Below are 27,982 nucleotides of genomic sequence, written 5' to 3'. Positions count from 1 at the left end.
AATGACATCTTTGGCAATCTCTTCTTTGCCTCCACCTATCACTGGCCCTCTATCCAGCTCTTACCTGTCCCACCTCCCTCAACCAGCTTATATTCCACCTCATTTCTATATTTCTTAGTTCTGTTGAAGAGTCATATGGACTCGAAACGTTAACTGTGTTCCTCACCGCAAATGCTATCAGACCTGCTGAGTTTTTCCAGGTATTTTTGTTTTTGACTCATTACCCAGTTTGGTGGAGCTTGACTGTCAGTCAAACGGCCTTTTTACTCCATTAAACAGAAATGTTCAAAGAAAATGTTAAAAATAACAATCATTTTTACTATCCATATGCTTTTCTCCAGGCACACACCAATGACCTGGAAATTGATCTTCAATTCCTGGAGATTCCAGGTCAATCCTGGAGCGTTGGCAAGCCTATATTTTAGCAAAAGTAGAAAATATAAAAGCAAAAAACTGCAGGTGCTGGAAATCAAAAACAGAAACAAAAATACCTGGAAAAACTCAGCAGGTCTGGCAGCATCTGTGGAGAAGAGTTAACGTTTCAAGTCCGCATGACTCTTCAACAGAATGAAGGAAAAATAGAAAAGGGGTGAAATATAAACTGGTTTGGAGGGGGGGTTGGGACAGGAAATCAAGGATCATCCTCCACCATTTCCGCCAACTCCAGCATGATGCCACCACCAAACACATCTTCCCTTCACCCCCCCGGCGGCATTCCGTAGGGATCATTCCCTCCGTGACACCCTGGTCCACTCCTCCATCACCCCCTACACCTCAACCCCCTCCCACGGCATCTTCCCATGCAACTGCAGAAGATGCAACACCTGTCCCTTGACTTCCCCTCTCCCCACCATCCAAGGGTCCAAACACTCCTTTCAAGTGAAGCAGCATTTCACTTGCACTTCCCTCAACTTAGACCACTGCATTCGTTGCTCCCAATGGTTCCTCTACATTGGAGAGATCAAACACAGACTGGGTGACCGCTTTACAGAACACCTTCGGTCTGTCCGCAAGCATGACCCAGACCTCCCTGTCGCTTGCCATTTCAACACTCCACCCTGCTCTCATGCCCACATGTCCATCATTGGCTTGCTGCATTGTTCCAGTGAATCTCAATCCAAACTGGAGGAACAGCACCTCATCTTCCGACTAGGCACTTTACAGCCTTCCGGACTGAATATTGAGTTCAACAATTTTAGATCATGAACTCTCTCCTCCATCCCCACCCCCTTTCCGATTTTCCCCCTCCTTTTTGTTTTTTCCAATAATTCATACAGATTTTTATCTTCCCACCTATTTCCATTATTTTTAACTTTATTTCCATCCATTGTTTTATCTCTACCTTTTAGCCTTTTTCAATCCCTTCACCCCACCCCCACTAGGGCTATATGTACCTTGCTCGTCCTGTTTTCTACCTTTAATTAGCACATTCCTCAGATAATATCACCACCTTCAACACCTCTTTGTCCTTTTGTCTGTGACATCTTTGGTTATCTCCACCTATCACTGACCCTCTATCCAGCTCTACTTGTCCCACCACCCCCCCTTAACCAGTTTATATTTCAACCCTTTTCTATTTTTCCTTGGTTCTGTTGAAGAATCATGGGCACTCGAAACGTTAACTGTGCTCATCTCTACAGATGCCGCCAGACCTGAGTTTTTCCAGGTATTTTTGTTTTAGAAAATATAAAAATATATTAAAAGATCACAACCTGGAAATCCACTGAGGGGGGAGCTTGGCGGGTTGTATGGGGCGGGGCTCATGGGCGCTGAGGGGTGGGGCTGTGAAAGGGGCGGGGCCATGAAGGGGGCGGGGCCGTGGAGGTGGCCGGGCCGAGGAGAATTGGCACACCGTAAGCGATGGGCAGCGCAGACGAGGGGGAGGCGCGGTCTCAGTGGCCCCTCCCCTCACTGTCCTTGATCCGCCGGGGCTGTGGGCCTGAGTGGGGGAATGGGCGGCGCTAGGAAGGGAGCGAGGCCAGGCGTTGGGGGTGGGGGTGGGGGAGGCGGGTCGCGGCGCCACGTGGGGGCGAGGGGCGGGCTTCGTTAGGGGAAGGGGCGGGACGCTCGAGCGGGGACGGGGCGCTGCGTTCGGGGGCGGGGCGGGCGGTCCCTCCTCCCTTCCCGCCTGAGCCTGATACGAGTGTGAGTGAGCGGAGGGAAAGGATGTGGATGATGCTCCGATACTGGGGTTAAAGTTGAGGGGGCGGATATTTATGGTCCAGCAACATGGCAGAAGCTCAGGTGCCGGTCCTGTTTTGCTTCTCGACCTTTTCCAGAGCTTCCACCGTGCCAGCCGGCTCGGGCCATGAGGTACTGATCCAGAAATTCCTGGCTCTTTACGGCGGTTTGATCGGCGTCCACCGTAAGTTCGTGATCCAGCTGCACTCGGCCGAGTGGGGCGAGTATATCGACCTGCCCAAGGGGTTTGTCGTCAACGAGAAATGTAAACTGCGGCTGATGTCTCTGCAAGTGCCGGTGAGTTCCGGCCCCGGATCAGCCCTATGTGTCAGTGAAACGTGTTTGCAGTGTTCCATTAAGGTCTATAATATAGTTGCATGTGTGCAAATAAGAATTGATATTACTTGCATTAACAGGTTCATTGGATGGTGCAGTCTGAGTGTTTAAGACACGGCAAAAAAATATGTGGCTGTGTTTGAGACAGAGAGAGAGATGGAGAGTCTGAGACAGAGAGAGATGGAGAGTCTGAGACAGAGAGAGATGGAGAGTCTGAGACAGAGAGAGGTGGATAGTCTGAGACAGAGAGAGACGGAGTGTCTGAGACAGAGAGAGATGGAAAGACTGAGACAGAGAGAGAAGGAGAGTCTGAGACAGAGATTGATTGATTGATATACCTGTGAGAATGAGGCGTTGGGTAGCAACTAATGCAATTAAAATATTTAAGAATTTTTTTGTGTGTGATAAATACATGGAGATTATGTCAATGCGCTTTGTTATTTTACACATATAGCAATTTAGCACAGTGAGACCTAACCTTTTCATTTATATATTAAAAATCTGCAGGGATGTGCTAGCTGTCCAGTCGATGTTACTTATTTTAAAAAAAAGTCAGTAATTATCTGCAGAGCTGATTCTTATTGATCAAATTAAACACTATTGTATTCGGTTATATACATGTTCCTACTTACACTGGCCCTTATTTGGCTGGTCTCAAACTTGATATTTAATGCTACCTCTGCACAAAAGAACACATGCCAGAATTTGGTGCTATGATTCTGTGCAAACGCAGATCGGTCAAATGAACGAAAAATGTCTTCATTTATTTACCGTACAAAAGGTTTTCTGGCATTCCATTTTTGATTACTGTGCCACTGATTCAGAATTTGTCAAAAATATTAATTTTATGAATGCAGTTAAATAAGTTAGTTTTCTGTAATTTCGCTAATATTGTAGCCCTATTGTCAACAGTACACCAATTAAATATAGTACGTTTTATTTCAGACAGCATCAATCCTGCTGAGGTGTCTGCCTGTAGTGTGGGCAGACTGCAGCTGCCTGCCCCACAACCCTCCTCAGTTTCACTCGTTATCCATAGTGCTGTGAAAGATCACTGTCTCATCTCCCACTCCAGCCACAAAGTTAACAGATGGATTACAAATGCTGAGGAGTGTTGACTATAATATATGCTTCTATTTAAAAATTTACATACAGCATTCTGCTTTATTTAGATGTAATAACCAAACTGTTTTCTAATTTAACTTCGATATAGAAATTAGAGGTCAAAATGGTTTTAAATGGTAAATGTTTACTGTTAGTCAATAGAAAATTTCAATAATTTAGCTGATTTTTATGGGGTAGATTGAAATGGTTTCTACTGCCAATATTATAAGGTACAGTTGGATTAGAATTCATTACAACAAACTTAAACCAACATATTCATATTTGACATAATATATAAATCAATAGATCTTACTAATGTACATATGAAGCAATTTTAATTTTTATATATAATGCGCAATTAAATCATTTGCATTATATTGATTTCAGTGATCTGGATGTATACATTTTTCACATTTGTAGTTTTGTGCTGAATATAAGTTTATATGTTTCAATTAGAACATAGTAAGTCATCTATGTCAGTATGTTAAATGATGACAGGACCGAGGATAAAATTGCTATCACGTACAGCAGAAGGTTCTGGAAAGTGTCACAGCTGCATTGGAGACAGTGAAGAGGAAACCTGCTGCAGGTTTTCAACCAGTATATGAGGCATGAATGAAGAAATGGATGAAGAAACGAGAAAGGCACTGGACAAAGAAGTGATTTCAAAAATATAGTTCAGTCAAATAGCTGTATAAAATTTCATGGGTAAATAAGCATCTTTCTTGCATTTCAAAACCAAGTACCTGATATCTTATTTTGTAAAATAAATAAAAAATTAACAAATAAATGTACACACAACAAAGGAATTAATTATGTTTATTTAACATTTTCAATATTTTTGTTCCATAACTGTTTTCTATTAACAGAATTAGCAATTGAGTAGCTCCAGAGCTTTAGGAAGACCCATCATTCAAAGGACCATTGGCAGATGATGAACATTATACAACAATGACCCAATTACTGGCTTCAAAACCCTTGCAAACTGACTTTTGGATAGATCAAAGGAACACCACAGTAACATTTTGAAGCTGCAAGGTGGAGTATTGCTGGCCTGTGACCAGTGTGACCAGAAGACTGGTAATGGAGCCAACATTAATGCAGCAAGGCCTGGGCTGATATGTGGCAAGTAATATTCAACCATACAAGTGCCAGACAGTGACCATTTCCAACAAGAGAGAACCTAACCATCTCTACTTGATATTCAAGGCATTACCACCACCATAATCCTCTTTTATCAATATCCTGCGGTTAACATTAACCAGAAACTGAGCTGGACCAGCCAAATGAATACCTGAGCTACAAGAGCATGTCAGAGGCTGGGAATTTTGTGACAAGTAACTCACCTTCTGACTCCCCAAAACATCTCCTCCATCTACAAGGCACAAGTTAGGAGTGTGGTGGAATACTCTCCACTTGCCTGGATGAGTGCAACTCCAATAACACTCAGGAAGCTCGGCACCATTCAGGGCAAAGCACCCTGCTTGATTGGCACCCCATTCACCAACTGAAACATTTGCTGCCTCCACCATTGGTGCACAGTGGCAGCAGTGTGTACCATCTACAAGATACACTGCAGCAACTGGTCAAAGCTCCTTTGACAGCACATTCCAAACCCGTGACCCCTGCCTCCTAGCAGTACAAGGGTAACAGATGCATGGAAACACCACCACCTGCAAGTTCCCCTCCCTGCCTCACACCATCCTGACTTGGAACTATATCACCTGTCCTTTACTGTCACTGGGTCAAAAACCTGGAACTCCATCCATAACACCACTGTTGGTGTACCTACATCAGATGGTCTGCAGTAGTTTAAGAAAGTGGCTCACCACTGCCTTCTCAAGGACAATTAGGTTTGGGCAACAAGTGCTGGCCTCGTCAGTGATGTTCACATCGCATGAAAGAATAATAAGGTAATTCTCCACTGTGTCCAGGCAAATTGAATGGTGTACAGAGCATAGTTGTGCCACTGTTCTGCGAGATATCAAGTAGCACTGTGCCATTGCAGTGACTTGATGTATCTCCCCAGTGTCGTCATCCTTGTGCTGTGGTGATGATGCAGTGACTGACCAGCAGATCTACCGTTCTTGATGTTCTCCTTTTATCTTTTTTTTTGATACACTCCAACTTGCACAGCACAATTCAGTTTAGTTTCCATGGAAAATCCTGCCACAGATGTCAAGATCTTCTTTGTTTTAAGAATGCAACATGAGACCTGCAAACATGCTTAATTGTCTTTGGAGATAGTGATGAACTCCCCCTCTTGACAGGTTTCAATTTCATTATCATAATCAACATCCGTATGATTCCAGAAAATAAGTTGTTGAATAGTCATCTGTGGAAACTTGAAATAATGACTGTATTAATTAACTTTGGACTCTTCAAAGACTGTAGTGTTTACCGTACACTGCTTCCCAGAACAAAGATAACCTAGACATAATCACTTGATCTGCTTGAAGTAAATTAATTATGGCACTATATAACGAGGATTTTGTTTATAACTAAACATGTTGTAAGCTGTTACGATTCTCATATAAACTTTAAAAAATGATATGTAGCAGTCATCAGATCCTGGGATTATGCTGATTTTCTCATCCAGAAAATTAAACTTCTTGGCAATAATTTTTATTGGCCATAAGAATTTTTTCTTTTGATTGGAGAACGATGATGTAATTAGCTTTTTACAATGATAACGATTTAAAATGTTTATGTTGCCCTAAATCATGTGATTTCAATAATTATGTGGCTCCTCATTCTTAGTAACTTGATCTTTTTCTCCAAATATAGTTGTCTAGGTCTTCCTATATCCAGCTTTTGAACACATAGCTTTATGCTTCCAACAAACAAATCTTATTTTATAACAACATGTTTCACCAGTGTAAGCTATTCAGTCTTATTGAATGTGCCTTTCCTTTAGTTACCATTTTCGCACTCCACCACCACCACCACCACCGCCTCTCTCCCCCCCGTGAGCTTTATAGGCCTCACTTCTGTTTGTACAATAATACACATGAATAATTAGAACTAATTTCCCAATGGATAGCTTAACTTACATCTGGTGTTAAGTGAAGTAGCAATGGATCAAAATATTTAACTTTCGTGATATTTAATGTGTATAATTATGTGTCTTAGTGCTTTCAAACCCAGTGATCCAAATGTAAGGTCAGTTTTTTTGTGTACGTTTCCCAAATAGTATTCATGTGAAATTCACTTTTGCAATTTTACAAGATTAAAATAGTAAGTATAAAAAGGAAGTATTTAATTTTAATGCAAAAGGCAGGCAGAGGTAGCCTTTGCTTCATCATTGTGATTATCACTTATGTTTTTAATAATCTGAGAAATAGATCAGAGAAAATGTTGCAAAATATTTCAGATATCCTCGCTGCATTGAGCTAAATCTCTCAAAGCAAGTTTATTAGCTTATCTTGAAAATAAGAAGAAAGACTTGACACAATACCAGATTTGAAATCAGGGAAAGCTCATTTAAGAAACCCATCAATGATGTATTGACGCTAAAGCTTTTGGTAACTAACAATTGTTATTACTATTTGATTGCATATCTGCGAAGTGTAAAGCTGTAAGTGCTGATCCAGAAAATTGTTGTCTGCTGATCCTTTGAAATCCAAGCTTCTGATCATGAGTAGTTAAACCTTTAAAAACTTCGGGCAGAAGCTATCAACCACATTATCCTTATGTTCAATGTCCTGAACTGACAGTGAGAAATTCTGTACATTGTTGACTGATAACGATTATTATAACTGGCATTTCCATCACCTGCCCTATTGCATGTCAAGTGTTTGTTATTGTGAACACAGAAATGGAATGGTCAATTTTGACATGATACTCTTTGTATTTGTTTTACCAGATGACTTCACTTGGAAACCTTGTGGCTTCCAGCACTGTGTTTTTCTGCTGTGATATGCAGGAAAGGTTCAGGCCTGCAATCAAGTACTTTGGAGATATCATAAGTGTAGGGCAAAGGCTGGTGAGTTTTCTCAAGTTTGATTGCTCATTCTGAAATTTAATCAAGCACTGGTGCTTTGCAACAAAGTAAGACACATCATTTACCCTTTGTCATGGTGATCGTGAATAAAATTCTGAACAACGTAGTGACCCTTCCACTTAAAAATTTAAGTGTTGTTCCATTGGTTTAAATGTTAAACAATTTATATTTTCTTAAAATTGGCTATTGGGAGCAGATTTTCATTCTTGGTTTTTTGGTCAATGTTCTCATTGTTTGTGAGATCTTGTGAGTAAATTGGCTGGTGCGTATCCTAATCTAGAATAGTGACCAGAGTTCAAAATGTACTTTGTTAGCTGTGAAGAGCTTTGAGAACATGGGAACAAGAGAGTGCCATTTAGCCCTCCATATAACTGTTCCACCATTCAATGGGATAATGGCTGATCTGCAATTTAATTCCATATGGGCTTTTGCCTCATACCCCTTAGATTTTTTGTTAGCCAAAGGCACTATCAATCTTAGATTTCAAAGTTCATTGAATGTTTACAGCACAAAAGGTGGCCATTTGGCCTGTTATTTCAGTGCTGGCTGTCTGCAAGTGAAGCTCAGCTAGACCCACTCCCCCATAGCCCTGCAATTTTTTATTTCTTCAGATAATTATCCAATTCCCTTTTTGAAAACCATGATTGAATCTTTCTACACCACACCCTCTGGCATTGTAATCCAGATCCTAACAACTTGCTGCGTGTAAATATTTTTCTTCATGTTGCATTTGCTTCTTTTGCCAATCCATTTAAATTGGTGTTCTCAAACAATTTCATCCTATCTACTGTGCCTTGACCCCTCATGATTTTGAACACCTCTATCAAATCTCTACTCAACCTTTCCTGTAAGGCAAACAGCCCCAGCCTCTCCAATCTATTCCGGTAACTGAGGTCCCTCATCTCTGGAACCATTCTTGTAATTCTTGAAATTTCATGGCATCAAGTCAAATATGGGCAAGGAAACTTCCTGCTAATTAACACCTAGTGCCCTCTGCTTCAGCTGATGAATCAGTATTCCTCCATGTTGAACACCAATTGGAAGAAGAACTAAGGGTGGCAAGGGCACAGAATGTTCTCTGGGTGGGGGTTCCAAAGTCCATCGCCAAGAGTGGCTCAGTAACACCACTACTGAGAGCTAGCCAAGCCCTAAAGGTCATAGCTCATAGACTTTTACAGCACAGAAGGAGGCCATTCGACCCATCGTGTCCGCGCTGGTCAACAAAGATCTGACTACACTAATCCCATTTTCCAGCACTTGGCCAATAGCCCTGGAGGCTATGGCAATGCAAGTGATTATCTAAATAGCTGCTAGACTGGGCCTGTGGCAGGTGATGAGGGAACCAACAAGAGGGAAAAACCTACTTGACTTAGTCCTCGTCAGCCTACTTGTTGCAGATTTACCTGTCTTTCACAGTATTGGCAGCAATAACCACCATGCAGGCCTTGTGGTGACGAAGTCCTGTCTAGCAGATACCCTCCATAGTGTAATATGGTACTACCACCATGCTAAATGGGATAGATTTTGAACAGATCTAGCAACTCAAAACTGGGTATCCACGAGGCATTGTGGGCCATCATGAGCAGCGGAATTGCATCAGCCACAACATGCAACCTTGTGGCCCGGCATATCCCCCACTCTGCCATCACCACCAAGCCGGGGGATCAAAACTGGTTCAGTGAAGAGTGCAGGAGGGTAACTGAGGTGTCGACCCAATAAAGTTATAACATAGGACTACTTGCATGTCAAACAGCAAAAGCAGCATGTGCTAGTTAGAGCGAACCGATCGCCCAATCAAAGGATCAGATCTTAGCTCCAGTCCTGCTACATCCAGTCATGTGGTGATGGGCAATTAACTGGAGGAGGAGGATCCAAAAATATCTGCATCTTCAATGAGGGGGAGCCCAGAACGTCAGTGCAAAAGACAAGCCTGAAGCATTTGCAACCATCTTCAACCAGAAGTGCCAAGTGGATGATCCATCACGGCCTTTTCCTGAAATCTCCAGCATCACAGATGCCAGTCTTCAGTCAATTTGATTCATTCCAAGTGATATCAAGAATGGCTGAATTCATTGGGTACTACAAAGACTAAAGGCCCTGACATCATTCTGGCAATAGAACTGAAGACTTGAGCTCCAGAACTAGCTGCACCCCTAGCTAAGCTGCTCAACTAAAGGTACAACACTGGCATCTACCTGACAATATGGAAAATTGCCCAGTTATGTCCTGGCCACAAAAAGCGGGACAAATCCAACCTGGCCATTTACAGCCCCATCAGTGTACTATTGACCATCAGCAAGGTCATTGACAGTGCTCTCAAGCAGCCCTTGCTCAGCAATAACCTGCTCACTGATGTTCAGTTTGAGTTTTTCTAGTGTCACTCAGCTCCTGACCTCATTACAGCCTTGGTTCAAACATGGACTGAGAGCTGAACTCGAGGTGAGGGTAACTGCCCTTGAAATCAAGGCCGCATTTGTCTGAGTGTGGCATCAAGGAGCCCTGGCAAAACAAATCAATGGCTTTTGGGGAAAACTCTCCACTGCTTGGAATCATACCTAGCACAAAGGAATATGATTGTGTTGTTGGAAATCAGCCACCTCAGTTCCAGGACATCCCTGAAGGAATTCCTCAGGGTAGTGTCCTAGGCTCAACCATCTTCAGCTACTTTATTAATTGGTTCAACACCATTCATAACTGTTCAGATACTGAAGTAGTCCATGTCCATATGCAGCAAGACCTGGACAACCTTCAGGCTTGGGCGGATAAGTGGCAGGTAACATTCATGCCAGACAAGTGCCAGGCAATGACCGTCTCCAAGAGAGAAAGTAACCATCTCTTCCTGACATTTAATGAAATTATCAATGTTGAATCCCCTACTATCACCATCTTGGGGTTAGCATTGACCAGAAACTGAACTGGACCAGCCATAGAAATACTGTGGCTGCAAGAGCAGGTCAGAGGCTAGAAATCCTGTGGTAAGTAATTCAGCTCTGACTCTACAAAGACTGTCTACCATCTACAAGGCACAAGTCAGGAATGTGATGGAATACTTGCCACTTGCCTGGATGAGTGCAGCTCCAACAGCACTCAAGAAGCTTGACACCACCCAGGACAAAGAAGCCGCTTTGGTTGAAACCCCATGCACCACCTTAAACACTGACTCCCTCCACCACCAATACATAGTGGCAGTAGTGTGTGCAATCTACAAAATGCACTGCTGGAATTCACCAAGGCTCCTTCAACAGCACTTTCCAAACCCGTGACCTCTACCACCTAGAGGGACAAGGATAGCAGATGCATGGGAACCCTTGTGAACATTAAGCAAATTTCCCTCCAAGCCACACACCCCGTTCTGACTTGGAAATATATCACCATTCCTTCAATGTCACTGAATCAAAAAACTGGAACTCCCTTCTTGACAGCACTGTGGATGTACCTACACCAAGTGGATTATTGCCGTTATAGAAGGCAGTTCACCACCATCTTCTCGAGGGCATTTAGGAAAGGCAATAAATGCAGGCCTAGCCAGCAACACCTACATCCTATGAAAGAATACATTTAAAAGATCTTCCCTGCACCCTCTGAAGTGCAGTGCCCAGAATTGGACACACTACTCCAATTGAGGCTGAAACAGTACTTCATATAATTTAATCATAACTCCCTTGCTTTTGTACTCTTATGCCTCCATTTCTAAAGCCCAGAATCCTATATGGCTTATTAACTGCTTTCTCAACCTGCCCTGCCACATTCAATTTGTGTACATTTGCCTCTCCTTGTTCTTCCTACCAAAATGTAGCACTTCACATGTCTCTGCATTAAATTTAATCTGCCATGTGCCTGGCCATTCTACTGCCTGCCTGTGTCCTTTTGAAATCTATCTCTATCCCTCCTCACGTTTCACAATTATTCCAAGTTTTATATCATCTGAAAATTTTGTCTTGATCACTAATATAGATCAAGAAATACAGTGGTCTTAATACTGACCCCTAGGAATCTCATTATATATGTTTCTCAATTCTGGAAAAACAACCATTTACCACCATGTTTCCTGTCACTCTACTAACTTTGTATCCATGTTACCACTGCCTTTTTTATTTCATGGGCTTTAACTTTGCTGTTATGTGGCACTTTATCAAATGCCTTTTGGAAATTGATGTATAACCACATCAACTGCATTACTCTCATCAACCTGCTCTGTTACCTCAAATGTTAATTGCTGTTTGCGAAAAAGAGTTCCAAACTTCTACCACCCTTTATGTCTCAAATTGTTTCCTCCTTTCACACCTGAAAAGTTTGTCTCTAAGCTTTAGACGATACGCCCTGTCGTAAACTCTCTAACAACCGGAAATAGTTTCTCTTTATCTGCACTGTTATTCCAAATTGTTCCCCTTATTATCTTAAACTTCAATCAAATTACCCTTAACATTCTAAATTCCCTTAAATACAACCCTAATTTGTGTAATCTGTCCTCGTAATTTTTCCTTTGGGGTCCAGATATTGTTCTGTTAAATCTATACTGCAATCCCTCCAGGAACAATGTATCCTTGATAAGGTGTGGCGCCCGGAACTACTCTCAGTACTGCAGCTGTGGCCTAACAAGGGCTTTGTATAGCTGAAGTATAACTTCTATCTCCTTCTATTCTAGTCCTCTAGATATAAAGGCCAGCATTTCATTAACCTTTATTGATTTATTTCCTGTATCTGTCCATGACATTTTAATGATCTATGAAGCGAGACTCAAGTCTTGAGGTTGTAAAGGTGCTATATATGTATATGCATGTTCCTTTTTTCTGTTACTCAGACATGTAATGAATACTTTCTTTCTGGATCTTTTGAGCGTTGTATTTACGTTTCACCAGAATTATAACTTGTGCATTCGTGTTTTCTTTTGGCCTTGGTTGTGTAGAGGATTTTCAAGTACAGTAGTATGTTATCATAGTATCCTGACAAGCACTGATTTTTGGACAGCTTTTAGCCATACAATCATTTCTGTTATATGAATATATCAGAAATATAGGGGAGAATTTTCTCCCTGTTGGGTGGGTCGGTTGGGAGCAGACGCGGGCTGGCGTGGAGCCAATTCCCACCCACAATCGGCTGTGTGCCGCCACTTTACGTGGGCAGGCCTTAATTGGCCTGCCCAGTGTGACGAGCACCTGGTAGCGCTCAGCACTATCTGTGTGGGCCGGGGAGAGGAGGGAGAGCTGGGGCTTGCGCTCTGTCGTGCATGCGCTTCATAGATCATTAAAATGTCATGGACAGATACAGGAAATAAATCAATAAAGGTTAATGAAATGCTGGCCTTTATATCTAGAGGACTAGAATAGAAGGAGATAGGAGTTATCACATGAGTGTCACATGAGCTGGGACATGTTTTAAAAAAATGTTGTTTGTTCAATTAATTCATGAAATTCATCCTGTGGATGAGATTTCATGCAAAATGCAAAGGCGCTTTTGGGCTCTTTGCCTGCCCGCCAACATTAAGGTCGGACGGGCAGCCCTGTCAATTTGTTCAATTGGCATATTAATGGCCTTAACAGGCCTTTGACAGATTGGCGGCACGCAGCTGACTCTGGTGTGCGCCTGCCGAACAAAAGATTGGAATGACACTGACATTGGGATGCACATCCGACGTCACCACGCGTCATTTTATGCGCCGGTGTGTGGGGCTGAACAGAAAATTCTCCCCATAATCTTACGATGCAATTTCCTTGGAGAATCTATCTTAATATATTAGCAGGCGTTGCTATCTCCAAGTCTTCAGTGACAGTGGGAATGGAAAAAACTCTTTTTTGTTAAACTGGATATTAGTTCAGGGATTATAGCTGATGGCTGGTGCAATTCAGCTGCACTAACCTAATTTTTCTGAATAGATGGGTTTAACCAGCAGGATCAAAGGATGGCAATCTGTTACTGTTGCATCTCTGCTGGTTTGGCATAATGCCCAAATTTTCAATGAAATTTTTGTGTCTCAGGAGTTTTGTATATCTTTGGAAATAATGCCCCAATTATGTCATTGTGTCATGTATGCAATTTTCACTGTTACACCAGCATAGTGCTGATTCACCCAACTGCTCATACAGCATGGAATTCCAGAGATGCTGGAGAATGGATTTTACTAGCCCAGTATGAAAATTTGTAGAACACTATCTCTATAGACTTGGAAGACTTCCCATGTCTAGAGATGCATGAGGCAGACAAAGCACATGCCTACCTCTGTTTTCTGTAGCTCAATGAGTTGCACCCTGGAGCTCGCTTTTCCTGGAACAGGTTGTTTGCCTGAAGCCAGGTGTTTCATTTGAGGGGTGCCACACTGCATCAAACATGGTTGATCAGAAACCTCTCCCACTCTTACTGCCTACTATAGGCATATTGGAAGGATTTGTGGGTTGACAATCAACCTGTTTGGCTGGGTTATGAACCCACCTTCTTGACCATCATGTCCTAGATTGGGACTCAAACCTGGAGTATCTGGCTCAGAGGCAGGGTGCAACCCATTGTGCCACAAGACCTCCCTATTTCTCTACCTTTTCACTATTTCCACTTGGGTGTTCAGGGGCTCTTGTGTTAATTATTGTTGTACTGCCATTTCTATACCATTAAGCACAATGTACTTCACATAGTAATTACCAATTCATTTTGATATAATACTTGGTAGCTTGGAAATATGCCCACTGCATTCACAGTTCTGTCTACACCATCCCTATGCCTTCCAAAATATACTTTTACCTACAATGTGTAAATCTCACATTCAACTCCCACATCTCCCAATCTTGGCACCTATTCAAACATATAGCTACAGTGCAATAAACTTTTTAACAATTCTGTTTGTGTTGTGTGAGAGTGTCTGCTGTTTGCTGCCGCATTTCTTTCCCTTGGTGACATTTGCCATTGTAAACCTGATCTTCTGCTTTATCAAGGTGCTACCTTAATGATGGGGGTATTAGTCATGTTTGGCTTGAGTTTGAGATGATTCTTTCTTCCCACTATCCCTCAGCCCAGCCAGCTGTAATGCCTCGTCTTGTACAAGCTGCAAGACCTTCTACAACTGCCATGGCCTGGTCCAGTGCATTTTCTGGTATATGTCAAAGCATAGGAGAGTGCTCGCACAAAGGCTTGGATGCATCCCATCTTGAGAGACAGTACCATCATGCTTCCAAGTCCTGCCTTACCATGGCCAGAGCAGCATGACAATGGACCCAATAGCTTAATGAAATCACTGAATACCTGCATCATAGCTCCGTTTTGTCACTTCCCAATGAGAAGTTTGTACTTGTTTCTCAGTTCTTGTAGAAAAGTTTCTGTGAACCACCAAAGAATCTTGCTGAGTTCAGAATGGGAAAACCAGCATGCTTGCTTCTTTCAGTTGTTGCCAGCCTTCATATCCTGCAGGGGCACCTAACAAAAACTGGATATTTCCTTGGGAATTTGCCCTTTTAACCTTGGCAGAGGTTTGGTAGAAACCCATTTCTGTGCCGGTGTTACGGTGGTGGAATGGGAAACGTACAGAGCAAATTCCCAGTGGTGGTAACAGTGCTGAAATACCAATTGGTCCTGTAGGTAGTGATACAAATCTTTTTACTGTTAAAGACTGTGTGCTCCATAGTGGCATTATTTCCATGATGGCTGCTTTGTAATATTGTACTGTATCACATTTGAGTTGCTAGATTTTTTTTTGAAATTTCATTTGCATACTATTTATTCAAAGAATAATAAAAATATTTATTTTAAGAATTCTTAAACCCTCATTGCACAATAGACTAGTAGTCACAATATCTTCGGTGAAAACCAAATAATCCAAGAATATGACATGAAGACCCACAGGATATACACAAATCTTTGGCGATGACTGGGCAAGTTTATAAGGCTGTTAGAAAGCATACAGGGTTATGAGCTTTAAGATTAGAGGCATAGAGTACAAAAGCAAGAAAGTTATGCTAAGCCTTTATAAATCATTGCTTAGGTCTTAGCAGGAGCATTCCAGAAGGTTTTCTTAGCAATAATTGTAAAATTAGTACACCTTTAAAAACACAGTTACTTCTCAAACAACGTGTAACTTTTTCAAGGGTTTCTTCTGGTAATACTAATACTGTTAAAAGATAAGTTCTCATCAGTTCAGTGAATTCTGGTTGATTGCAGTCTGGGGTTACTTCAATAGTGCATTCTGTGGAGAGGCAGAGAATCACTGACAGCAATTTCTGAATTGTTCTGTTGGTTTCAGAGGGATGATGACAGTGAATGCTGCCAGTTTTACTGACATTACTACCCCAAAATCCAGGTTAATATTAGAAAACAAGTGATCTATAATTGTAACTGAAAAACAATACATTTTTCATGCTGCGGACTTGGGATATTAATAGATCTTTAACATCTATGCTTAATTGCTCTGTCATACCTCCTGCTTCACATATAAAAATCTTCATTTAAGTTTCTATATTTTTCATGATGCCAAGAGTGCTCCTTCATATTTTTAGGGTTTGTTTGGATGTCTTGAGTAATGTATGATGTAGAGCATTATTACTGAATGGTATTGAAAGAAATATTATTGTTTCATCTACTTGTGTATATATATTAATACTTTTTTTAATATTATTTTGAACACAATTCCAGCTTCAGGGTGCCCACATTTTGGGAATTCCTGTTATTGTCACTGAACAATACCCAAAAGGACTTGGGAGTACTGTAGCAGAAATTGATGTGACAACAGCCAAGATGGTTGTACCGAAAACTAAATTTTCAATGGTTGTACCAGAGGTGGAAGATGCTCTTAATGAAATGCCAGGAGTTCAAAGTGTTGTGTTGTTTGGAGTTGAGGTATGTAGTTATTTGGTTTTATGTATGTTTGTTTTATCCTTTATTTACCATATATTTTCTTTGTGCCAAGATACATGATTAGCATATTTCCTTTTCTGCTTCCTCTTCGTTGAAATCAGCATCTTAACCCCTGCTATTTTTAATTTGGTCTGGATGAGATTAAAACCACGTGGTATATTGAATCACAAAACAACCTGTGGTTCAGAGTATGTGTGCGTTTGTGTATTAACCCTTTTTTATTTAAAACCACTTCTTACCTCTCTGTTCCTTCATGACATATATCATTTTCATATGAAGAGCAACAAATGACCTGTTTCCAGGACTCTGGTCAATGTTATGATTTAAAGTCTTTTGGTGGCGTTTGAGCCAAGGATTAATCCGTCTGCTTCCCTCACTATGCACACTGAGATTTGTTTCTTTCCTTCTTTCCTCTCCCTTACAAGAGGCAAGAAAACAAATTGTAGCACTGTCCCAGCTGAGATCAGCTTACCAAAGAAGGATTGAAAATTAAATCCAGGATTCCCCTGCATTTAGTGCTACCCTTGGCCACACAGCTATCGAGAAACTGACTATATTACAGTCTGAAACACCTGAAGGACATGCATCAGGTGGCCTTTATTTGCTGATACCCTTATTAGCAAAATGATCATTATATGGTCAGTAAACTCTTTAAGTCAACTTTCCTGACATTAGCTATATTTCCTGTGTTTGTTCCTTGTTTTATTCACCCATTCCTGGTATTATGCTTAATTCTTTTAAACTGAAATCACATCACAGGACATCTTCTGTTTGTTGGGTTTCCTAGTTTATTGCCATCCCAGGATCCTTTTCCATTAAGGAAGAGATGTCCTGGTCCTGGGAGCTGCTACATTAGCAGTCGACAAAGAGAAAAATGTATCTGCTCTAGGGCTGGAGTGCCTGGCTTATCCTGCCTAAATTGAAGGGGACTAATGTCCTGCCCCTCCGGCTGCTAATGTTTGAAATGTTGGGGATGGGTAGGGGGCTGTTAGAAGCTCATCAGTACCTGATGTACTGGTGGAATAGAGTAGCCAATGTTGGTTGGAAGCAATCTGGACCTTTACCAACGTGATTTTTTGACCATGTAACATCAGTCGTGTGGCAACAAATAATGCCATGAGTTCTACAAATGTTATTGGATTTAACTTGGCAAAGGATCCAACCTTTATAATTTTCTCTCAAAGCTGTGCAGCCAAGCAGCAATTAGGAATGTGTCATGCAGTGCACAAGCAACGCTCCCTTTTAAGATGCACACATGTATCGCCACGCGTTGATCTTAAAAGGACCGCATAGTGCAACAAGCTGGCCATGTACAGCAAACAAAAGTTAGAGGGAACATTGGTCTCTTATGTCTGGGGATCTTTATTTGTGGTGTGCACCAGTAGCTGTTGGATGGGAAGTGCCAAGGTCCAGGAGGCTTCCCAAAAGCAGATGAGGATGGAGAAAAGGAAAAACTGTTCAGTCCATCACTCCCTGCTGCCCCCACCCCACCCTCCAAGCCACTAGTCCTCAGTCTCCATCTCTGCCCTGTGCCCCTCTTCCCTAAACATCACATCCTCCTGCCCCCTCCCCCATTGCCTCCAGCAGCACTCATTCTCCAGTTTCTATCTTCTCCAGCTTCCTTCTGCCCACACCCCTGGTGATTTCAGGCCACCCTCCTGAGATTTCAGTACCTGCATTCCTGACTCCCCCAGCCACTAGCTTCTACAGTGGCAAAGAAAGACCTCTATCCTCCTGATGGAGCTGCTGAAGTATTCAATTCCAGGTTAGAGGTGTTTCTCTGCCACTGTGCATCCTCGATAAAGAGATCTCCATCACACAAAAACCCTTCTCCTCTCCCACAGCTGCTGCACATTTGACTGCATATTCGGAATCTTAAGTTGTAAACAAACTTGGTATACTGAAAACTGTTTGTAGTTCATAATTTGAGGGTATCCATGGTTTCGTTAGGCAGTTTGTTGTATCTATGATCATGCAAGTTATTTGTGACGCTCAGTTAAGTATCCCTTTTTTGGGGCGTGTCTGTAGAACCATGTAAAAATCTTTTCAAACCCATACTATGCAACCTATGACCACTTTGAACAAGGTTTTACTTTTCTCTCATCTCTCTTAAATCAAATACAATTGTGAGTTTTATTACAAATCTAAATACAGAGGGAAAAACATTATTCACAGTCCATTTGTAGACCAGAAATGTAACAGGCAAAGCCTTGTAGCAGACATGACTTCACTGCACAATCCACTAATGTTTATTTTGTTATTTGTATTTCTTTTGTTTTCTTAGTGATAAAACATTGTGTTTTTGTGCCTCTTATTACCTATCTTCCAGAGTATTTCAGTACCAGACATGTAAGACCAAAATTCAGGGTGTTTATGTAATAAGTAATTCTGTATTGGGGAGGAAATTTATTTAGCTTCTGATCACTATTCAGTGAACTCTTGGAAGTAAGCATGTATGACAATTGTGTAAAAATAGCATTAAATGCAGCTTCAATGCTTCCACAGCAGAACAGCTTATCAGGCTTGTGTATGCTCAGTTGAGCAAGGTACTGAAGTGCAACCACCACCAATGGTACCTTGCATTAACTGTCTTTAAAATAGGGGAGGAGAAAAATGAAAACAAAAATTTTGAACTTCTGAAAGAAACTGTTGTTTAGAGAGATCCAGTGAAAGCTGAAACCACTGAATTTAAAGTATTATGACATCGTTCAGTTATGTTTAATATAATATGCAACGTGTGGAGTTAGAATTGGCATGGCCTTTTTTTACGAGAGCTTTGAATGGCACCCATGTGACCCTTGCTTATTGCATTACAGAGTTGTACCTCATTGATAGACAACTTTGGGGCCTTTTCTTTAACAATAACTCAAAGGCCAAATTTGCATTTATAATGTGGAATTCCTGGATTTTACTAGCATTTTGTGGATTAGCTTCCTTGATTTTTATCCATTTTTCTGTGAAAACTAGTTCTGAGTAGCATCAGTTCATTTTGTTGTATAACTTAGTGTCAATTATATATCACTGCAGATGAAGAGAAAACTAGGCCCAGCTTGTGACCTTTTCCATTTCCTGTCTGGCCGCACCTCATATCCTTTCCAAGTTGGAACTTCCTTCCAGCAGCATTGTGGGTATACCTGCATGACATGGATGCAGTAGTTCAAGAAGGCAGCTCATCACCACCACCTCAAGGACAATTAGGGATGGGCAATAAATGCTGGTCTAGCCAGCGATGCCCACATCCCGTGAACGAATAAATTTTAAAAAGCTCAGTTTGTCCATAAAATTCATCTCCTGCCCCCTTGACATATATTTTAGCTGACTGCTCAATTTCATTGCTGCCCCCAAAGCTAGCTAACATTGTAAATGGTTCCCTATCATCAGTACATTCCTGTTGCTTTCAAATAGCCACCATCACACCCTCCTTTTCATAAAGAAATTCTCAACCCTTCCGTTTTGGAAACTACTGCCACAATTTAAACTTCCCACTCCTCTCCAAAGTTCACGTTGAGATAAACGAATCCTTGTTCCTCTCTTTTGCAGTTCAATTTTCCCATGTCACAGCAGTCCTAGTCAAAGTTACAAATTACATTATATGTGACTATATCCATCTTCCTTGACACCTATACGACGCTTGGTATATTTCACCCCTTCCTTGGATTCACCTAGTTCTGTTGAAGGGTCATGAGGACTCGAAACGTCAACTCTTTTCTTCTCCGCCGATGCTGCCAGACCTGCTGAGTTTTTCCAGGTAATTCTGTTTTTGTTACGACGTTTGGTATAGTTTACCATCCTAACCTCCTCCAACAACTTCTCTCCATTATCTAGCTCAGTAACCCTTGTCGTTAAAGGCAAAAAGTTAAATCCAGCAGTTGCTGTTGCTTGGTTCCAGTCTATCTATCTTTCCAATCATATCCAGAGCATCTCCATCAATGATGTCACTTTCTGCCCCTGCACCATTACTTCTGGAATTCTCAACAGATCTGTCCTTGGCTTTCTCCTTCACTTACATGCAGCCCCGTGATGACATCCGTCAGCAAACATGGGGTCAATTTGCATATGTACACCAATTACACCAGCTCTGTGTCTTCACCCAGTCTGTCAAGTGTTCCACTGCCTCAGTGTTGTCAGATGATTTGTGACATCCAGCACTGAATAGTTAAACATTGGGAAGACTGAAGGTTTTGTTTTGAGCCCTTGCTACAAATTCCAAACACTCGCCACGAATTGTACCCCTCGCTGATTAAACTCCCTGGCCTTGGGTTGAACTAGGCTGTTTACCGTCTTAGCATCTTGTGGACTTTGAGTTGAGCCTTCGAATCAATGTATCTCACCAGCACACAGATTTCCCACCTACCACCCCCACCCCTCCTGCACTCTCATAATGTCTGCCTTGGTAATATCATCTATCTCCATCCTGTCTCAGCTCATCTATAACTGAAACTCTCATCCATGCTACTGTCTCGATAATTTCAGTGCTTTCCTGGCCAGCCTCCCATCTTCCACTTGCCATTACCTTCATCTCATCCAAACTGTCTTTATATCCTATTCTGCACCCATCACCCCTAACCTTGCTGATTTACATTGGCTTCTGGAATTCCAAAATCTCAAATTTAACATTCTGATTCCCTTGTTTAAATCCTGTCATTGGTTCTCCATCCCTATATTAATAATCACCTCCAGCTCTCCAATCCACTGACCTCTCCATTCTGTTGATTCAGATCTTTTGTGTAACCCTCACCCCCCCCATTGCCAGTCGTGGCAGCTGTGCCTTCAGCTATCAAGGCCCCACACTCTGGAGTTGCTTTTCTAAACAGTTCCCTTTCAGTCTCCTTTTAAGGCAGGCTTTAGAACTCACCTTTCACCTCTTAATATCACTTTGTCTTGGTATCTGTTTTTTGTCTGATAACGCTTCTTTGTGTTGCTTTAAGAAGAGAACCTTGCCCCTCCACAGGTTGCAATTATCAGAGCCCATCAACACTAAGGAATTCAGCGGTACTGCCAGAAATTCAGTGGTAGAGGACTTTGCTACTTTCGTGAAGGGTGTCATCATTATTAGGATAAATCTACTGTGTCTCTTAGTGTGCTCTGAGCCATCATAAGTCTTGCTATCATTTGAACCTACGGGAGGAAATCTGGGAAATGCCTTTGCAGCCACTCAGTTAGATCTGAACAGCGTTTTCACTGAGATTTGTTCTGCATTGATTTCAAATAATGGCTACAGTACGTAAAGATGAAGACTCTACTCATTTGTTTGAAGTTTGTTTTCATAATCGCAAAGAACCAGATTGAAAGTATTAAATGCATATAGATGGACAGTCCTTCATCCTATGCCAAATTTATTTTATTGGCTTTGAACACAGAAAGAAATTACTACCTGGTGATTGACTCTTCCTACCTAATCACCATCAAACCTGCAATTTCCCTACAAAACTTAGATTGATGCTTAAAAATTGTCTCTAATTTCTGTTTTTTCCCTGACAGACTCACGTCTGCATACAACAGACTGCCCTGGATCTGATTGGAAGAGGCTTTGAAGTCCATATTGTAGCTGATGCAACCTCTTCAAGAAGCATGATGGATAGAATGTTTGCTTTGGAGGTAAGTTTTTTTTTAATATTTAAAACATATAGTTTAGAGAGCTAAAAGCAAAATACTGCAGATGCTGGAAATCTGAAACAAAAACAAAATGCTGAAAAAACTCAGCAGGTCTGACAGCATTTGTAGAGTGAGAAACAGTTGACGTTTCGAGTCCGTATGACCCTTCTTCAGAGTTTAGAGAGATCCTTATTATCAGAGCCAATTTTAGACTTTAACAATGGTTGCTGCCAGCTGCAGGATGATGCATTCCCTTACCCCATCTTGCTAGAGCCTCCATGTCACTAAGCACCTGCAGACCATAGGGCATGACTGAGATGACAACAATTCCATCTTGAAATCTAGTCCTTATCTTATGCCTCACTTGGGCAGATTTACTAGAAATTCTGCCTAATGATGTAGCATGTGTACAGCCCAATCCTGAGAGGCAGCAGATGCAGTTTTTCTTACAGGACTATGCTGGAGATGGTATATGAAAATGCTGGCTGTTAATTGCTCTCTGTAGATTCTGAGTGCCAACCCTCAGTAGCTCACTCATGCATTTACTACATCCCTCCTTATTTGCTGCTCTTTGTTGGGAGTTTCAAGGTGAATCACCTAATGTGTCCAACAACCTCTTGTGCTTAGATAGTGTTCTACTCTTGAAAGCTAGACCACTGAGATCTAGGGCTAAAAATTCAGTAAAGCCCGTTAGCGAGCAGAGGGATCATGTACCCAGTGCCTGGTTGAGGGGAAGCATGAAACTTTATGCTGTGCGCTGTGTTGGGGTGTGTAGCCCAGCACTGAATATGCTACTGAATGGCTGTGTGCTCAACAGATGGCCCAGATACATGCATGACTACCATGAGTCAAAACTAGCCTGCACTTCATTAAAGGCAGGTGCAGGGGAGCTGTATACAGAAACTGTCCCCAGAAATGTATCAGAGAAGGAATAAGATCAGAGAGGGGACTTCTACATCCTCTGTATTCCGACAATTGAGGCCTTAGTCCAGGAGGAGGAGAGAGGAGATATTTCTGCAAGGGGCTTGGAGGTCCCCAAGGCACACACTGTGAAAGGAATGGGAAAAGGACCTCATGGAGGTCAGTTCAAGAATGGCAGACAATGCTGCCGGAAGTGGATCAGCCTCTATTTTCATAATTCCAATCTTGGGTAACACTGACACCAACAATGGGTTTTTCTGACCTTGTTACACGGAAAGGGTTGCAACTTTAACCTTTTTGGCAAGGGACTTCCTGCTTTTCCTTCGCATGCTTCTACCTCTATCCACCATGCTCTTTGGCTGACTATTCATGCTGCCCTCTGTTCAATACTTAAACCTTCTAGGATGGATGAGTTTGAGCTGATGAGTGCATAAGTGTTTCTGGTGTGCTGTTACTACTTCACAAGAGATTTGCTTCCTGGCGACTGCCAGGTAAGGTCAGCTTTGGAAGCCTACAGAGATCCTGCAAAGACTTAAAAAGGTCAGTGCTAAAACAAGGAACTAAAAATGACTTATTTGACAAGAATAGAGACATAATATGGCACAGCTATTCCTGGAAAGCTTCTGATAGAGTGTTAGATTACAGAGTTCAAAAGTGAGCTTTGGGATGTAAACTCTACTGGGATTCACCTATCTGGTTCTCACCTCCGTTCTGGTTTTGGCTGCAGTAATGGCCTACTTCTCAAAAGTAGTGAGGGCCTTGATCAAAGCTTCCCACCTCTCATTTCCCAAATCTCTCTGGGTTTTACAATGCTCTCTCTTCAAAGTGAAACAGGGATGATGCTTATTGTAGAATGTACGCTGTCCGTTAAATGTTACCAGAGGACAGCCATTTCCAGCGTGCGTCACTTAGATTGCCCTGAAACAACACCTTCACTGGAACATCCACCTTTGCATTGTGGTGCATCTGTAGCCACTTAGGATCAATGTGAAAATTACACATGCTTGACCTCTGACTCATCATGACATTTCTGCTGTTTAAAACTGATCTGTCTGCAATTACATTGCATTTTCAATTTACAGTTAACATTACTCCATATAAATGTACTTATATTTCATAATGAGGTCTGGGTTGTCTTGTAAGACTGAATTGTCATTACATGCACAAGAATTTATGGATCTGGATTTTCTTTAGTTATTCCACCCCAAAACAGGGGAGACACACTGCCAGCTTCTGTTCCCTCTTTTTTTTTCTCTTCCCCAATGACAGCAAAAAAAGCCACTGGCCTTCACTCATCTATCCACTGCCTGTAAATGATCATGGGGAGGCAGAATCCAGCAAGTTGTCTAGCTTGCCTTGTTGCCACCTCTGATACGATCAATACCTGGTGATCACCAGGAGTGAGGTAGTGGTAGTCTTTGGCTAGTGGTGACAAACCCCCATTTTTGTTTCAATGGAGAGGGCCTTATAGAGGTTTTCCCTCCATACTTGCCTCTTTCAAGTCCAGGCCTTCCATTAAATAAAATCATTCATTTGTAACACTTCTACCCCATCACCACATTTACTACTTCAGCAAAGGGTTCCATCTTGATGGTCAAGATCTCGCCAAGTGCTCACTCTGTATATTGTGAATGACCCACAAGAGGAAACTCGACTAAGGTCACAACAAAGTTCGGGCAGCAGGTGAAAGCACAAAGATCCTTATTTGCATCCAGAAAATTTCAGCTCATAATTTATCCTGCCCTTTAATCTTCTTGTCCATGTTCAAGAATAGTATAAAATGTGTTCAGCATTGAAGTATTTTTCTCAGTTCATGTTCCTAGTCAGTAGCCTCATCCACAGCTGTGTGTGTCAGAAATTCAGACAGTAGTTATCTGGCCATTAGTTTTGAATGGTTGGAGCACTGTGTCCAGTGGACTGTGCCAGGTTGAATAAGTCAGAAAATTTACCTTCATATCTCAGTATTGAATTTACTGGAGGGAATCAGAAATGGGTAAAAATGGGTGGCGTCTTTCCTTTTGCTGTAACTGTATCACACTGGTTTCCAAGTTAGATGGTCACTGGTTTGAATCCCAATGTGATCTGACTTTGAGACATTTCTCATATTATCCACTTTGTTTTCCATACCATTTCTTGCTGGGGCGTTTAAAACTGTAGATGTATTGATAAAGTCAAATATAAACTTTCCTTTAGAAATAAGAGTGGCTGGATTATACCTGCTTCACGAAAGTCCACTTACTGTTGGTCTCTCACAGGATCATATTGAAAGTGTGGAAACCCCTTTTGGCAACAAATATTAACAAATACAGTTAATGCTGAAATTGGTACTTAAAGAAGGAACTGAATTAAAATGTGTCCTGTTACTAATGCTAAAGTGAAAAGCTGCGTGCCAGAGTTGACAGCATTTGTTTATATTAATATTTATAGTGTCAATGAGGTAGCAAGCTGGATATTTTAGCTATCCATATGATTAATTGCTTAAAGAATACTGCTCTTACTGCTGTAGCTACTCTTATCCTTGTTTTAAGTCCCTGCTAATGTAATTTTAAAGATTTCAGAAAATTTACAGCACAGAAACAGGCCCTTTGGCCAACAAACTATTTTGATGTTTCTATGCCACACGCATCTCTTCTCATTCCATGTACCTCATCTCAGCCTTTCAGCACATCTTACTATTCCCTTTTTTCTTATGTATTCATGCAGCTTACTTTTGAATGCATCTAAATTGTTTTCCTCAACTACTCCTTGTGCTACTGAGTTCACAGTTTAACCCCTATCCGAGTAAAGAAATGGCTCCTTATTTCCCCAGTAGTTTTATTAGTAACTATCTTATATTTATGGCCTCTAATTTTGGATTCTTTAACAAGTAATAACACTTCCTCCACTTCTATCCTATTGGACTCATTCATCAATTTAAAGGCCTCTGTCAGGTCAACTCGTAAGTTTTTTTCTAAAGAAGAGCCCCGGCTTGTTCAATCTTTCCCAATAATTCTAATATTTCACTTTTGATACTATCCTTGCAGACCTTTTTATATTTCCTTCATTGTACTATAAAACAAATGTAGATGCAGAGATCAGAACTGTGTGCAGTCCTGTCAAGTGTGGCCTGACCAGGATCTTGTGCAACATGTTTGGCATACTTCATTGCTTCTCTACTGCTAGAAGTAAAATCCCAGTGCTTTGTTAGCATTTATAATAGTTTTGCTGACCTGTGATGCTACTTCTAATGATTTGTTCTCGAGATGCTTTTGCTCCTCTACCCCAGTCAATTTCTTATTTTCAAAAGTATAAGTGATATTTCTATTTTTCCTCCCAAAGTGAACAACCTTACATTTATCTATGTTAAAATTAATTTGTCACTTAACTGTCCAATCTGAAAGTCTCTAATGTTTTCTTGAGATTGAAAATCTTTCAAAGAGAGATGCAAGCTATTTCATATGACAGTGTGAGAATTAACAAGTGGACAGAGTCAATGAAAACTGATTTACTAACAATATCTTCTGGTACTTTAATTTTTTCATGCATGATGTATAAACAGAATAATCAGTGGTAAATCTACAGTCATCAGAAACCAAGGTAGGCCTCACCTACTCACAGTTTCTTGGTTTGTGTCCTTTCTTCTTTTCAACATTAGGCGTATAGATATTAGGCAACTGTAAGTTGTTATTGACAAACAGATGGAAATTTGATCACTGAAAGTTTGAAAATTGATGCCTGACTGGGTAAGTGTCATATATGGTACACTGAGTCACCCAGGGCTGGTAAATTCCAAATCCAGTCCCTGACCTGTGCTGGGCATCTGATTTCAGCATGGGCAGCGGTTTGGCTGCCAAAGTTGATCTCAGAATTTCTTGTTGAGGAAGGAGGAACAAAACAGTCCTGATTCATGCTTCAGCACTATCAGTGACTGAGGGTGGACAGGATCGGGCGTGACTAAGTCTTTCAAGATTGCATAGTCTCGTGTCTGATGTCCTGGAGGGTGGCTGGGACCTGTTGAAACTATACCCCAGCAAGAGTTACCTTGTTCGGAAAAGGAGAGGAGAAAATTGGTGGGAAGAGGAATCAAAAGAAAAATTAATTTTTTTGCACTATTGTCACCACTGAACTGTATTTGAATCTTTTATTTCTTTTCATAGCGCCTAGCCCGTATTGGGATTATAATTACTACCAGTGAAGCTGTGCTTCTGCAACTAGTTGCTGATAAGGATCATCCTCATTTCAAAGAAGTTCAAAACCTCATTAAGGCAAGTGCGCCAGAATCTGGGCTCCTTTCCAAGGTCTAAATAAATAAAGAGAACCAAAAGTGTCCAGTTATATCGTCTGGCAAAGGAGTCATCTGAAAGTACTGGAGACGCATTAAGTTCTGGCATCACACAAGAACATCAGGCATAAGTGCTTAAAATTGTTCAGTACCAGTATGGTCTTTTTGTAGTCACATTTTGCTGTCTGTCTGTTGTGGTTGCAGGTCTTAAATACTACAGATGCTATGTGTAATGGAGCAGTATTTCTGGAAGCGTTAACAGGTGTCTATTTAAGTAAAAAATAATTGTATTACAACCCCTGGAATAGATGCTCATGGTTTTGATTTCTTATGTACTTTGTAAATGCAACTACATCTTATTCTATGGAATCACTTTTATAAATCATTGCAATCAATGAAACTGCTTTAAAATCTACAGTATGTATTGTGCACCTTATATAAAAATTAATTTTTTTTTGGTGTGATTGGAGGAAGCTGAACTAGCAGGAACTATGTCTAAAGCCCAAGACTCTAGTATAAATTGCAGTTGAATCCAGATATGTAAAGTAAATTGGGGCTGGACAAAATGAATTAAGATTATAATTATGGGGAGCAGATCCAATTCCAAACTTCTGTTCTCCAATACTAACCATATTCTTTTTTGTTCCCAGTCTTCTGTTCCCTTCCACCTCTCCTCACATTAAGGAATTTATGGACTTAATTCTAACCAGAATTAAGACTACGCCCCTTCAAAATAACCTTTGCTTCAT

General features: G+C 41.2%; 1 protein-coding gene across 3 annotated transcripts; it reads left to right on the top strand.

The window, feature by feature from the left end:
- The first annotated feature begins 2,115 nt into the window (after positions 1-2,115).
- isoc1 (isochorismatase domain containing 1) lies at positions 2,116-27,633 on the top strand. Of its 3 annotated transcripts, none has more exons than XR_005942891.1 (6): positions 2,116-2,478; positions 7,487-7,606; positions 16,235-16,438; positions 21,938-22,054; positions 23,376-23,512; positions 27,109-27,236. XR_005942891.1 is itself a non-coding variant. In XM_041187069.1 (6 exons), the coding sequence occupies exons 1-5, from the start codon at positions 2,230-2,232 to the stop codon at positions 26,523-26,525; spliced, it is 705 nt and encodes a 234-aa protein (XP_041043003.1). In that variant the 5' UTR covers positions 2,116-2,229; the 3' UTR covers positions 26,526-26,548; positions 27,109-27,237. The 3 variants fall into 3 exon arrangements, 2 of the variants coding, with proteins under 2 accessions (XP_041043003.1, XP_041043002.1); XM_041187069.1 differs by lacking the exon at positions 23,376-23,512 and adding an exon at positions 26,511-26,548 and having other exon boundaries at positions 27,109-27,237; XM_041187068.1 differs by lacking the exon at positions 23,376-23,512 and having other exon boundaries at positions 27,109-27,633.
- The last annotated feature ends 349 nt before the right edge of the window (positions 27,634-27,982 follow it).

Source organism: Carcharodon carcharias, chromosome 4 (assembly GCF_017639515.1).
Source record: "Carcharodon carcharias isolate sCarCar2 chromosome 4, sCarCar2.pri, whole genome shotgun sequence".
NCBI classification, from domain to species: Eukaryota; Metazoa; Chordata; class Chondrichthyes; order Lamniformes; family Lamnidae; genus Carcharodon; species Carcharodon carcharias.
The sequence above is the reverse complement of the archived record's forward strand: the minus strand, read 5'-3'. Positions and strand labels throughout refer to the sequence as shown.